A 14819-nucleotide genomic window follows, 5' to 3' on the forward strand; every position below is an offset into this window, starting at 1 on the left:
AGAGTTTTTAATTGTATCAATGCAGTCCTTGAGCAAGCAAGTAGACCGATTCCAAGATACTTTATACATTTTGTATTTTTTTCTAATGTTGCTCTCCTTTCTGTCATTTCCTTCTGGATTTTGTTATTGTCAATGCTGTTGATTTTCTGGATTGATTTTGTGTTCTATTATCTTACTAAAAATACTATCTCAATTAGTTTCTTGATGACTAAGGTTTTCTAAGTAAACAATCATATCATTATCAAATAGGGCTAATTTGTCTCTCCTTTATTTATTTTTTTTTAATTTTAAACCATTAACTTCTGTGTATTGACTTATAGGTGGAAGATTGGTAAGGGTAGGCAATGGGGGTCAAGTGACTTGCCCAGGGTCACACAGCTGGGAAGTGTCTGAGGCCGGATTTGAACCTAGGACCTCCTATCTCTAGGCCTGGCTCTCAATCCACTGAGCTACCCAGCTGCCCCCTCTCTCCTTTATTTTTAAATATATATGTATGTATATTCAATTTTTATATCGCTCTTGTTTATTTTTGAGAACTATGTCAAATAAGATCAGGTAAAACTATATCTTTGATTGATTCTTGTATTTGCTGGGAAAGTTTCTAGTATTTCCCTATTGTATATGAAAGGGGGGTATGCTGAATACCTACATCAGCTTGATTGACTCTTACATCCTCCATAAGGAATATATTGGGGAATTGCTTCTGCTCTGGGAGATTCATGATGATACTTATAAAAGGACTTTAGAGAGACTGGGTAGAATGTGCGGATATTTTATAACTGAATTTTATTGGCTAACTGTGTGGTTTGGGAGGAATCTTCTCCATTGGAAACATAGCCATAACTACTGACATCTTAAAAAATGGCTTCAGTGAGATTTGATTGGCTTTTGGCTTTATGTTTGTCTAGAGGAATTCTATAATTTTTATATTCTTAGCATCTGCTGAGGGAGGGACAATATACTAAAAAGGATAGCCATAGATCTTTCCTTACTACACTTTCTTCCCACTCTAAGGAACCTTTAAGAAACAAGAGTTGGTTCCTGACTTTATTGTTTGATCATTTTTTCTTCTATGTTGAAATAATGAAGTATACTGAAGTATAAGAGGTGTATATGAACTCTGATTATCAGTAATCAGGCCTTCAAGACAATGTTGTTAACAGGTAAAAGGGATTTACTGATGATAAACAAGGATTAGGGAGGAGGGATTAAGGAACAGGGATTCCCTAGCTCTAAGGAGTCTCACTAGCCTCCTCCTTCTAAATTTCCTGCCTGGGAAACTCTTCCTTTTCTTGACACTCCCTAAGCTCTCACCTATCTCTAGCTAAGGTCCCCAAACCTCACTGTCTATATCTCAATCTATTTAATCATCACAATTGGTTTATATGATGAAATAATCTTTAGCTGGCCAAGGAATTAACTTTTGATGACAGTTCAATATAGCTGGGCCAGGCCCTGAGTTTGAACTCAGGCCCAAAACTGTCTGGAGATCAGATCAGGGTAGTTGTTTTAAGATCTTCTTTGGGTTAATCTTCTTAGTAAGGAAAGGTAGTTCTTAGCAGGTCACTGTAGCTTTTATCACCACAGGAACCACAGAGATCAGACAACTTCTCTCCTCTCTGCTCCAGGGACAGGAAGCAATAGTGGCCAGCCGCAGTTGGTGACTCCTCAAATCCTCCCTCTGAGGTCCAGAACCCACTGTCATTAGTTCCTAGCATGTGGCCCCATCTTATTCGAAACCATGTCTCTCATTTATATTTTAAACCATTTCTTTCTCTTTCCTTACTACAATGCAAAGGTAATAGAATCAGCAAAGTCAAGAGTTTCATAGCTGAGTGAGCCACCAAATTTTAGGATTTGGAATTCAGGCAAAGTTTGTAGCCAGTTCCAACAGTTCAGTGATCTTCAAGAGTGCCTTTCAGAACCTCAAACCAACAGAAAGGAAAATTTGGAAACTCATTTAGGTTCCTGGTCTCAGCCTCATCCTTTGATTGGGCTTGCATGTGTACTATGGGAGGATACCAGAGACCTCCTGGCTCCCTGGTGTCTGAGAAGCTTGCCTCTGGTCTCACAAAATTCCTGGCATCTGGAAGTCTGGCCTCTGACCCAGACTGAGGTTAAGGCTATCCAAACAAAGACCCAGAAGGGGTGACATCATGGGGTTATAAATTAGGGTTCCAGAAAGCAGCAAGATACTTGGGGTCTTGGTTCTTGGGTCTTGGGTCTTGGGAGTTGGTCTGGAAATATGTCTGGAGGGGCAGCATAGTTTTAGCTAAAAAGAAACATCTAGCCCTTTTGACTTATCCTGATCCAGCCTCTCTTGGCTAAGAAATAGAGACAGGAGGGGAGAGGCAAACAGAGTAGTTAGGCACAGCCATATGACAATGTCCCTATCTGTCTTCACCTCCAACTTTCACTACATAATAAATAATTATAAATTAATATACTGTCTCCAGAGAATTATAATCCTAACATAACTTACCTGGTGGGGCTTGAGCAAAGGGAAATAGGAACAAAAGATGCCACAAACTCTTCTGGGTCAACTGAAATCCTTCAGGGAAATATAGTCTAACATGGCTTTGAGAGAATGGAGCCAGAGAATACATGTTATATTTATAATACTGGGCTTGGTTTTCAATATACACTTTTTATCCTTTTTTTAAATGTTTCTTCTATGTTCTTATGTATGAGCCTAACATAGTAAACAATAAATGCTCATAGATTGTTGTTTTCTAACAGAGGAGTCACAAGACCACTCCTATAAAAATGGAAGATTATTCTGGCACCAATATGAAGTATGAACTAGAAGGTAGGGGAGGAGGCACTCTAACTTAGTCCTGGGTTATTTCATAGTCCAGATGAGTGGCAAAGAAAATCCATACTGCAATGGTAGTAGTAAGGACAAAGAAAAGGAGATGAATGTGAGGGGTTTGTGGTACATTCATTAAGTCTTGGTAACAGAATGGATATGAGAGTTGAGAGGGAGAGGAAAAGATCCAATTTAAGAGCAAGGTTTTGAATGTAGAAGATTGTGAAAATAGTAATGACATAGCCATAACTGGTTAGTAGAAACCACAGGTTTTTTGTTGTTGTTTTATTTTGTTTTGGGGGGGGGGGGTTATGCTTGATTCTAACATAATGTTTGAGGTAGAACAAGAGTGAATGAAAATGTCACCCTGGTAACCTTCTTCAATGCCATTTCCTTACTTCTGAACAGGTATTTTGGGTACTGAAGTGCTCCTCCTAAATTCCTTGTCTTCATCTCATATCTCCCACCACTTTTTTATTCTTTACTCCTTTTCTCTTATTTTTAATAGTATAACTGTCCATCTCCTTCCCATACCACATTCCCAGGGCCAAGGTAGAAGTCTATTGGATGCTTATGGTCTGACTAATGGGCTAGCTTCAAAGATGTAGTCAGAGATATAGGTCAACCACTTCAATTCCTCCATCCTACACTTTTACAATCACCATCTGAAATTAACAGTGTTGAAAAATACCTTCTAATACACAGGACAGGCATCCAGGGTTTTGGAGCTTCTTTCAGAGTAGCTATTTGTAAGGACCTTAGTATCCTCTGCTTTCTGATGCTAATGAATTCTAATGCCTTGTGTCCCTCTTTCAAGTTTGAAAAGTCCTTGTTCAACCTTTCAAGGTTGAAAGTCCTTGTCAAATTGATAGGAAATATGAATATCACTGAGGGTCAGTGATCCAAGAGTCTCACTTTTCTTTTCCTATCCCATCCAACTAGCATGAATCAGCACCAGTCTGAAGATCCAGGCTCCTTGCTCCCTTTCATTCTGCTCAACACAGATAAAAATTGTATGCAAACTCACCAAGTTTTATTGACTTTGGATGTTGAATTCTATCTGATTTTCTAGCAGATTTTATGAATTTCCAACTTCACTAGGTAGCCTTCTCCATTTTAGTTATAGTTCCTCAAAAGAGCAGGCATACTTTGCCTTCTTATGTGCTCTTTATATCTTGGTTTCCAAATCTTACTAACCCTCCATTTCAAACCAATATTTAAGGAAAAAGCCACCTATATATTAGCCCATAATATTATACTCCCCAAATTAAATAAGCTTTTTTTACATATGACCACAAAAACGTTAGTTTAGCATCATGGATATAACTTTCAGAGGGACTATGAGCAATGTTATGGATGGCATCACATAAAATACCTTTTAGTTTTGTAAGCATACTCGAGGGAGAAAAATCTCCTTTGGAGTTGGAGTTATCCAGAAAATTAGCTGCATAATTGGCCCATTAATACTTTATGCACTGTGGACACATTCATTCCACTGACATATTTTCTTGAACTGTTGACTATGAGGGTTATTAATTTTCTTTTGTCACAATTGACAAGGCTGAATATTTCTCTAAATTATTATTTTTGATGAAATCACCAAGTGCTCACAAGTCCTTGTTTTCCATGTTCTATGAAGTGAGCTCCTTATTCTAAAACAGCAATAACAAAAGACCTCAACACCAAAAGCCTGTCCACTGCAGGATCCAACACCATGTTGCAATTGATTTTTCTTCTTCTTTAAAAACAATAGAACTATTAACCAACAAAATGAAAATGCAGAGGCAATATGACATAATGGAAAGGAAGGGAGGAAGGGAATCAACACTTACATAGCACCTACCATGTATCAGACACTGTTCTAAGTGCTTTACAAATGTGATCTCATTTGACCTTCCTAACAACCCTGTGAGATAGATACTACTATTATCCTCCTTCTACAGCTGAGGAATTTGAGGCAAATACAGGTTAAGTGCCTTGCCCAGTGTCACGCAGCCAGTAAGTAATCTGAAGCCCAATTTGAATTCAGTTCTTCTGGACCTCAGGCACAGTGCTCTATCCACTCTACCACCTAGCTAAGAGGTTTTTGAGTCACAAAGATTTACATTCAAGCTCTGCCTATGGCACATACTATATATAGGAAAATAATTAATTCCTTTTTTTCCATCCAACTCTTTAAGCCTATTAGGTAAAAGAGAGTTGCTCTTCATCAGTGGTATGAATATCTATATCTCCTCTCTGTACCAATGAAATAACAGGCAGGGATCAAACATGGAAATTATTTTGAAAACAGTATTCTATAAAGACAGATTCATTTAGCACCAAAAATTTACATTAAATAAATATAAGTTCTCTCTATGACCCTTATAAAATAAAATAAAAAGGCATATATGTGTATATATGTATATATATACATAAAGTAAGGGTTTATATATACATATATATATATACATTATTATATTATTCTAAAAATAATTTTAAGACAATATAGTAGAAAGGGTTAGCCAACAGGGGTTAAGTGACCTTCTTGGTATTATATACATCCATATCCACATCCACACCCACAGACACACACACACACACACACACACACACACACAAAATCAAGGCTAGGAGGAATTAAAAATATACAACTAGGTTACCATTTTTTAAAGCTCCTCTTTATCATTCCTTATCTGAATGATGCAGCCTTTAAAAGCATCTGTAACTGCTGGGCTTAGAGTGGCATAAATAACTCCAACTTCATTGCTCCAAGGTAGAGTGAAGAGATTAATGGATTTTTTTTTTCCAATGGAAGTTGCCTCACAATTTTTCTTAAAAAGAAAATTGATTTCTCTCCTAACAACTTCACAGAAAATTAGGTCTAGTCTAGTCACATGTTGATATTCAGTCCACAGGTAACATAAAAAAAGTGAGTTAGACTGGCAGTATGAAGACCTTTTCAAATATTAAATCCGCACATGACAAGTAAGGGTTCATCAAACATTTATTTCTTTTTTTCATCTAATGTGAGCTAAATTAAAACATGACACTTCAATGCTATGGACAAAGTATGCAGAATCTAATGGTAGATCTGTCATATTTATTCAATGAGACAACTCATATCAGTGATCTCTGCAGCTTGTCACCAGATGATAATAAGCCTCATGGCTTCTCGTAATCAGGAAAAATAAATACTATGGCACATGCTGTTATAGATCTGGCCAAACAAACAAATAAACAAAAAAGATGTTACACAGAATAAAATATACCAGTGAAGTAATCTGTAATATAACTAGGCCACTTGAAGCACAAATATAAGCATCCAATTCATAATGCAAATAAAAATATAAACCTATGCACCCAAGGGGAAAAAAACTAAACAAAACATTAAATAATACTACAGCAAAAATGTCAGTGTGGAAAATCTATTATTCCTAGCTGGCTCAAATGAAACAGCTGTTGACCTAAAAAATGAAGCATTAATTTAAAAAAAAATACACAATATGGTATCCCATTATACGAAAGGAGAAAAATTGAATTCTTATTGCTATCTTAATTATAGCATGTTCTTCTGGGAAATGTTTGTAACTGAGAACAATTAAGTACATGTTTTCTGATTTATTTACCATGCCACATATGGAGCTTAGACAATTCATTTGTTTTGGTGCAGACAACAACTGTGTTCCTGTATTTGTTCCATGCCTAACACTGACAATCAAAACAAGGTATATTTTTTTACAGATTTTACAAATGTGCATAATCACCACTAAGATTTAGAAACAACCTCACACTTATACAACAAATATTGAACACTCAGAAGTATAATCCTGAATATCGTATATACGTGTATATATTATATATATATATGTGTGTGTGTGTGTATACATATACATATATACATTCACATATATATATATAATTCTCACTAACTGATGAAGTCTGTTTCTCCATTTTTAAAGAAATTTATTAATAATCCTATTTCATATATAATCCTGTTTCCCCACAGCAGGAAACATTTATCAGTAAATCACTAGATATTCATTAAAAAAAAAGAATAATTCGTATAATTGAAAACTAGAGCAAAGGGGGAGCATCTAGTCCAATCCCAATATTTATATATGAAGGAACTAAGATCCAAGTAAACTGAATGACTCGCCTAAAGCCATAATGGAACTTAGTGAAAGGACTGAGACTAGAAGTGAGACCTGTCAACCCTTCAGGTCAATGTTCATTCCACAACACTGAAGACCCAAGTAACAAAGCTGATTCTGTTGAGAGAATTTCTTGCCACACTAATGAAAGAGAATAGCCTCATTCTTTTTCAGTTTCATGTAAAGACTCATTCTGCTCTTATATTCTATGCAGTCATGATCTAGCTAGAAGACGCACAGCCCAGATGCAGAAAGGAGTCAAATGGGTATCTGATTTTCTGTCCTGGGAAGGACATGGTTATGCTGACTTTGAGGTAACTCTCGGCAGTTGCTCTGACTATGTGTCTGTGGAGCAATGTCTCTTACTATATCTATACAGAGGTAAACTATGGAAGAGGGGTCTCTTATTTCCTTTAAGCTTATAAGGTGTTAAACACTTTCCTCAGCGCAAGGAAAGAATTAATCTTAAGCTATTTCAGCTTTTCCTAGGATAAGTATTTCACAGGTGATTTATTAAAATTGTCTACTCAGAGAGCATTGACCAATTCTTATATATGCAACCCTGGGAGATGAAGAACAGGAAAACTGATTTTTTTATGACATATATATATATATGTGTCTCTTGGAAAATCACCATCCAATAACTTTTTTTTCTTTCTCCTTGCATTTTCCTTTTGTTTCATTTAACCATATGCTCCTACATTCTCCTGAACTATTACTACCCACTCACCATTTTTAGACAATAAAATATATATGCTTCAAGAGCCCATATATATATATATATTAGTTAAGGGGATTTTCTTTAGCATGTTACCTTTACATAATTATTTGGTTGTTGTTTTTTGGTAGTAATCTATTCCAGAAGGTTTTGAAGGCATTTTCCTTCATTGAGAAAAAGAGAATCATTTATATGCATGGATTTATAAATATCCTCTTTTATAGACGCAATGTAGGATAGTGGATTGCGCGCTGGTGTTAGAGCCAGGTAGACATGTCTGCAAGTCTTCACTCTTATTCATGGTATCTGTATGGCATCAAGTAAATCACTTGACCTCTCAGGACTGCAGTTAGGCAACTCTCTAAGAGTATAAGAAAAAATTCTGACCTGAATTGGTAAGGGAGTTTCTCACTTGGAAATGTCCTACATCAATGGAACCATAATACAGTTTCTACTTTTCAATATCTGCTCAAAACTCTACAGTTAAGGCCTCAGATTTCCTCTCTCATTACTTCTTGTTGGCATTCTTATAATTAATGACTATGTTGGTTATGTAATCTTGAATATGTTTTATAATTTTACATAAAATTATTTTCTGATTGATTCTTTGTGTTGTTTTCCACATATGCCAATTAAGATACTCTTAACATTGACCATTTTCTGTCTTTCTTTTCCTTCCGGTTCTGACTATAAAACAGATTAGATAGATATTTGGCATTTTTAATGAAATTAATGAATGAAATTATTTTAGCAAGCATTTACTCTATTCCAGACACCATATTAATCACTGGAGATACAAATACCAAAAGAAGTTAGTCCCTGTCCTTAGGGAGCTTACGTTTTACTGAAGGAGACAACACATGGGGGCAAGAAGTCCTCTGCTCAGAGTGTATGAGGAGTTATCTGGGATATTGAGTTGATGCATAGAGGATTCCACTAACATACTCTTCCTAACAAGACTGATTTGACTTTTATGCCCAGAGCTATGAATGAAAGAGGGAGAAGAAGATTCAATGCAAGAATAGAGTCTATGAAGCAGCTAGGTAGGACAGTGGATAGAGTGCCAGGACCAGAGTCAGGAGTTTAAATGTGGCCTCAGACACATCAGTTGTGTGACCCTGGGGAAGCTACTTAAACACAATTGCTTGTAGCCATTAACAACTCTTCTGCCATAGAATTAATATTTAGTACTTATTCTGAGATAGAAGGTCAGGGTTTTTATTTTTATTTTTTTTTAATTTTTTTCTAGATTACATGTTGATATAATTTTTTTTAAACCCTTGTACTTCGGTGTATTGTCTCATAGGTGGAAGATTGGTAAGGGTGGGCAATGGGGGTCAAGTGACTTGCCCAGGGTCACACAGCTGGGAAGTGGCTGAGGCGGGGTTTGAACCTAGGACCTCCTGTCTGTAGGCCTGACTCTCACTCCACTGAGCTACCCAGCTGCCCAGGTTAGGGTTTTAAAAGAAAGAATGGCAAGGTAGAGGAAGAAAAAAGCTAGACAGGATAAGAAGCCTGGTCTGGCCCAAGGATCTGGGCCCAGCTATACAAGGAAAGCTAACTGTGTTTGCAGCTCACTCACTCTCCACTCAAGACAGTTCTGCCAAAGGAAGGAGTTCCAAATGGAAGTATTTTAATACTCGTACCATAGTCACATTTATCTGATAAATTTGATTAATGTATTGAAGCTTTAAAATTCTGCTTTGGAACTTGAGTTATGTTGATAATTAGCCAGCTCACTGCTATGATCTATATTTGCTTTTTTGTCTTTTGATTTAAAATAAATAGTACTCTTTTTAACTGATTGGCCTTTTCCTATGTTTTAGGCATTCTTCACAAGTGTGCTAAAATATTATCCTCATTGAACTGCATGAATTTGTGTGTCTTGCCTGATTTTTATCATTTCCAAATGATAGGCATAATTTTGGTAGCATGCTAGTAGGCAGCAATGACCCCCAGTGGATTTTTCTTAAATAGCAAGTTTAATTTTGGAAAAAAATTATTTCAGTTCTATCTGCTCCATTTTTTATTATTTCAATGTTAGTAGGATTTTTACCTTACAAGTACTTATTTTTTGGTCGCATATGGGGGGGGGGGGGGGGGGGGGGGAGAATACACTAGCGTGGATCTGAACAATATTAAGACTGTTTTATTTTAACCATAGACTACAATTTAAACTATTGTGAGTATTTAACTACTGGAAGCAATCTGCAATTCAACTGCTTCATCATGTTAACTTTGAGGAGTAAGATGAGGTCTGCAGGCTTGAGTGTTACTGTTCTTGTGTTGATCCTGTTCTTGTGTCAGGCTATGATTTCATCCCTACAGGGAGTTTCTAGGGAGGAATTTCCTTTACCACTATAGATCATTACTGCTTCTGCAGTTTATCCTTAGAAGTTCCACAAAGAGGAAAAATGATTTGCCTATGATCCCACAGCAATATATATCTGGGGCTGGACCCAAACCAAGGGTCTTTGTGTTTCCCAGCCCAGCGCTTTATTCACTATGCATTTGTGATTCCATGATGTGGGTATTAGGTAAAATGAAAATGAAAAAGAAATCATAATGTTTCATTTTCAGTGTTTTGACTTCATGCTTTTTGATTGCTCATTTGTGTTATATTTTATTTTAAAGAGTATCATCAATTACCTCAGATTAAAATTTTACAATTTAGAAAAGAGGATATTCTAAGGAAAAAATACAGGATTATAAAATGCAACATGCAGAAGGAAAAGGTTCAGAAAAAATGAATATTATAAAAAAATCAAAGTTTCTGGTGTGTTTTATAAGATAAAAAATGCTCTGTCATTTTCTCTCTACCTTTTTGAAACTAATTTATTCAGGTGTGATGTACTGTAATGATTTTCTTAATAAAATAGGTTTATGTTTTGCTGAAATGCCATTTTTTAAATTAGAAACTTTAAAAGAGTGAAAATTTAATAAGTTTTCATTTGTGCATCCCTTTTGTCTTATCTTATATTCTGGACTAATAAATTTCTTTTGACTGAATTGTCCACAAGCTAAAGTATAACTTGAGGTCTTAAAAAATGTTTCTTTGTTTTTTAACTAATTAGTTTTTATGACAAATATAATATATATCAACTGACCAAACTTTCTTTAGGCAGTTACAGCACAAATATTTCTGCAGGAAAAAAAATGCACACACATACATATACATACACACATATACATGTGTATATACACAGATAGACATACATACAAACATATACACATATGTATGCATTTCCTATATACACACATGTGGACATGCATATGCCACTATAAACATATGCTGTTGCTTTTTTGTTTTTGTTTTTGTTTTTTACTTTAAAAAGTAGAACACATAAATCTTGCAGCTGTTAAAGCAAACATTTGTTCCAACCATAATCCATAATCCAACTTGACAGTTTTGTTTCACCATCTAACTGGGAACTTATACTTATCCTCATTCTTTCCACACCTGAGTGTAACTGGAAGGGATAGTGTCAGCTGAAATAATAGAAATATGAAGCTGGTCCCATACGTGTTTCATAAGGGGAGTACCCCTGGGGCTGAATACATTTCTCTTCTCATTTACAAAAATCACAGTGGTCCTCAGAGTAAACTCATGGCTTAAACTATGGCAACAAAAATTATCAATTGTCCACATTAAAAAAAAAAAAAGAACATCTCTGATCATTTGTCAGTTTTAAAAGCAAATCAGGAAGTTTTAAAAAGCAGCAAAACTGAGCACATTGCTTTCCCATCTCTTGCCTCTTTGATCTTTAACACTTTTGAATTTCCTTAAATATTCTAACAATACACAAGGAACAAAAAGTAGTTGGCAAGAAGAATCAAACAACTACAAAGATTACAAGATAACTTTTTGATAAATATAGTGGAAAATCATGTAAGCAATATAATGACACTTATAAATAACTAGTTAGCTTTATGTAGCCTCTAGCCAATCAAATAGAGTTAAGTATAATTTACCATAATACTTTTTTTCACTTCTTTCTTATTGTACTTATTTTTCCCTCCACAAAGTAATCAGATGTTGTCTTTCAAATCTCAGAAGTCAAAATGCAAATTCTTCAAAGGGTCCCACTATGCTTTTACCCCATTAGAAGTCCAGTGCATGCCTAGGTAGTCGATAATGCTCAGCCTTGGCCCGAAGCTTCTTTTCCTGCGGGGTGGCATACTTCCATTTCGAAGGGGACATTTTAAGCTTTTTCCTCTTCTTATCTGTACACCATACTTTTTCACAATACTCTTCCACTCGCTGGAAGTTGCTATAGCCAATTAATTGCAAGAACTCTTTGTACCATGGCTTTGACCCTTGTGGGATGCTACTTTGGACAGGACAAGGCATTTTATGGGAAACTTCTTCCTCATAGTCTTTATTAAACATCTCTTCAACTCGTTCCTCTTCTACCACCTCCAATGTGATTTTGCGGATCGTATGGACAAAACTGTGCTCCACTGTCTGACAAAAATAGGTTCCAGCATCTATTTTGTGTAGTCTTAGGAATAGCAAACCAAGGTCCATTTTGACAACTCTATCATCTGTCTTCACCTAAAAGATTAAAGATGCAAATATTATAAGCAGGAATAACAAGTTTTTTAAAAAGTCACTATTTTTAACTTTAAAATACATAGTTTAATGGTACTGCATAGCATGTACAAACATAAACATGTCGATCAGCTGCCCTGAGTGATTAAACTATCTTGAAATACTTTAACATTTCTTTCACATAAGCCCTCCAGTTTCCTATGGTTGCTTAAAATCTTCCCAATCTCTACTGAGAGCTGGAAAAAACTATGAATAGAGGTTCATAGTAGACTATATAGATTTATATGCTGCAGTTATGGCTAGAGAGGTTGCCTATCTCTAGATCACATTGTGGATTTTTAAAAGCAACAATGCTTCCAGAATTAAAGAGAAGACATATCTAGTTGAATTTTTAGTTCATGTAAAGTCAACTCATATACCATTTGACATTGTTGTGCAATTGGTAATATCAAAGAATATTCTGAACCTTAAATTTTTCTATCTTCTCTAATTAGTCTCACTAATTATGTAGTTCAATTGCATTTGTTATAAAATCAGCTTTGGAGGACCTATAAACATTATCAAATGTATTTTATTGTGAGAACCCCTTTCTACTGAGGAAGCCAAATGTAGCCTATTTCACCTATTTTAACCTTGGAGTTTTATTCTCTAAGTAATTCTGTTTATATTACAACAAACCCAATGTTACAGCAGATATAAATCTATATCCTGATGGAGACTTGCCTTCATTTTTCATTTGCTCTTTCTATTTCTTATTTCCTAGAGAAATTTAAGTTTGTACAACTTCAATATTTGTATTTTTTTGTTTTAGTTCTTTCTTCCCTCAGTGATAATTGATACATCCCAATATTTTAGCTCTAACGTTACAATTTTTAATATTCTTTGTAAAGCAGTAGAAGCGACACTAAAATCAACAAAGATGTTAAAATAGTATGGGACAAAATAAGCATGTCTGACAGAAATCTATGGTTTGGTCAATAGAGTTTTTGAGGTGCTAAAGATTTCATTCTTAAGATATCTGAAAAAGGTTATGGCACCAAATGTTCTTTTGGGAAATCATGGTTGATATTACTATTCAGGTCAAGAAAGCAACCAAGAAGATATCAATATCAATGGCCCCATATGTTTTCTTTTCCAATTTAACATAATCTTAAGAGAAGAAATTGCATGAATACTGAGGGCATCCTTTACAAAAGCACAAGACAGAAATAGGTAGGTTTTTACCAAAACAACAAGAACTTCTACATCAGACTATTGCTTTTTCATAGTCATAAATAAGAAAAGTGAGGCAGAGAATACACAGACAATTGGGGCTTACTTTTTGCCTACTGAACATACATACATACACATGTGGTCCTTCTGATGCTCCTGCTTTTAGTGGAGATTGTTTTGTCTATATCAAGTGCTAAAACATTGAAGAATCTCATTAAGGAGATAGATGATGATGGTGGCAAGTCTGATCATTTCATTGGTATAAGAAAGTCCAAGATGAGATAGCAATATACATCAATACATTTTCTGCAATTTTCATCCTTAAAGAGTTCTCTACAATATTAACTGTAGATGCCCAGGTTCCTAATGCAGTAAGTGTCAGGTGAAGGACTTGAACTCAGGTCATTGTGACTTCAAGGCCACTTCTCTAAATGTTATGTCCTAAAAGTATACTTTACAATAGCTATTCAGGCAAGGAAAAAGCAAGGAACATGATAGATGAAGAATGCCTTTTAAAGTGGACTAGAATTCCAGTTTATAACTTACCACTGGACATGAAAGCTAGCCAAGGTACTGAGAATAATTCAACAGATCAAGAAAGTCATTCGTGTTGATGACAGCAACAGCCTTATGCAAACTTTGACCTCCAACTCCCAACTATTCAGTACTGTATAGTTTGTGGGTACGTGTACCATTTTTTGGATACAAATAAAAGTTGTGGCTTCTTTTCTAGTGGCCCTTTACCCTGATCCCAACAACTTGTAGCAGTACAGAAAAAGCAATGATTAGATTCATAAGTATCTGTCAAATATAACTCTAACTGTGGGTACCACAGACCACCAATTAATCTTGTCCTTGGGCTTCCTTTCCCAAAGTAGAGAGTCTTTGTGGGAACCAGCAAACCATAATATGATTGCTGAAAGGGATGGGGTTTGGTAATAGGGATAAAGAAGTTCCAGACATAGCTTGAAAGAAATAGCATATATTCCTAGCTCACATACACACATATATGTAATTATGTGTAAATACACTTATATATGTATATGTATATATGTGGTATTTATTTGCTTCCCTACTTTTGGTCTTATGAAATTGAACCTAATATCCTACACCTGCTATAATAGCATCATATAAATAAGCCAGAAAAATAATATACAGGTAGTATGAACACAATAGCATAATTTGTTCTATACCACCTAAGTAGGGAGATGGATCATGACTTTCTCAATCTTTTGTCTCTTGCTTGGCTGTTATATAAAAGGTGCAAGTCTGGAAATAGATCTCTGTTTTTTCTCAGTTTGGAGTAGCACATAGTGCTATATTAAATAATTTTGAAAATTAAACATATCTCTTATGAGTCATACATGCTTATAAGAAAATAATATGGAAATTTAT

General features: G+C 35.3%; 1 protein-coding gene across 1 annotated transcript in view; it reads right to left on the reverse strand.

Moving 5' to 3' along the window:
- Window positions 1–11762: 11762 nt before the first annotated feature.
- The window catches only part of SEMA3E (semaphorin 3E), a 385477-nt gene continuing 382420 nt past the window's right edge, over window positions 11763–14819 (reverse strand). The window contains exon 23 of the mRNA XM_044679056.1: window positions 11763–12215. Within this exon, the coding sequence (XP_044534991.1) occupies window positions 11763–12215 (453 nt within the window). The remainder of the gene's footprint in view (window positions 12216–14819) is intronic.

The sequence above is a fragment of the Gracilinanus agilis genome, chromosome 5, assembly GCF_016433145.1.
Source record: "Gracilinanus agilis isolate LMUSP501 chromosome 5, AgileGrace, whole genome shotgun sequence".
NCBI lineage: Eukaryota > Metazoa > Chordata > Mammalia > Didelphimorphia > Didelphidae > Gracilinanus > Gracilinanus agilis.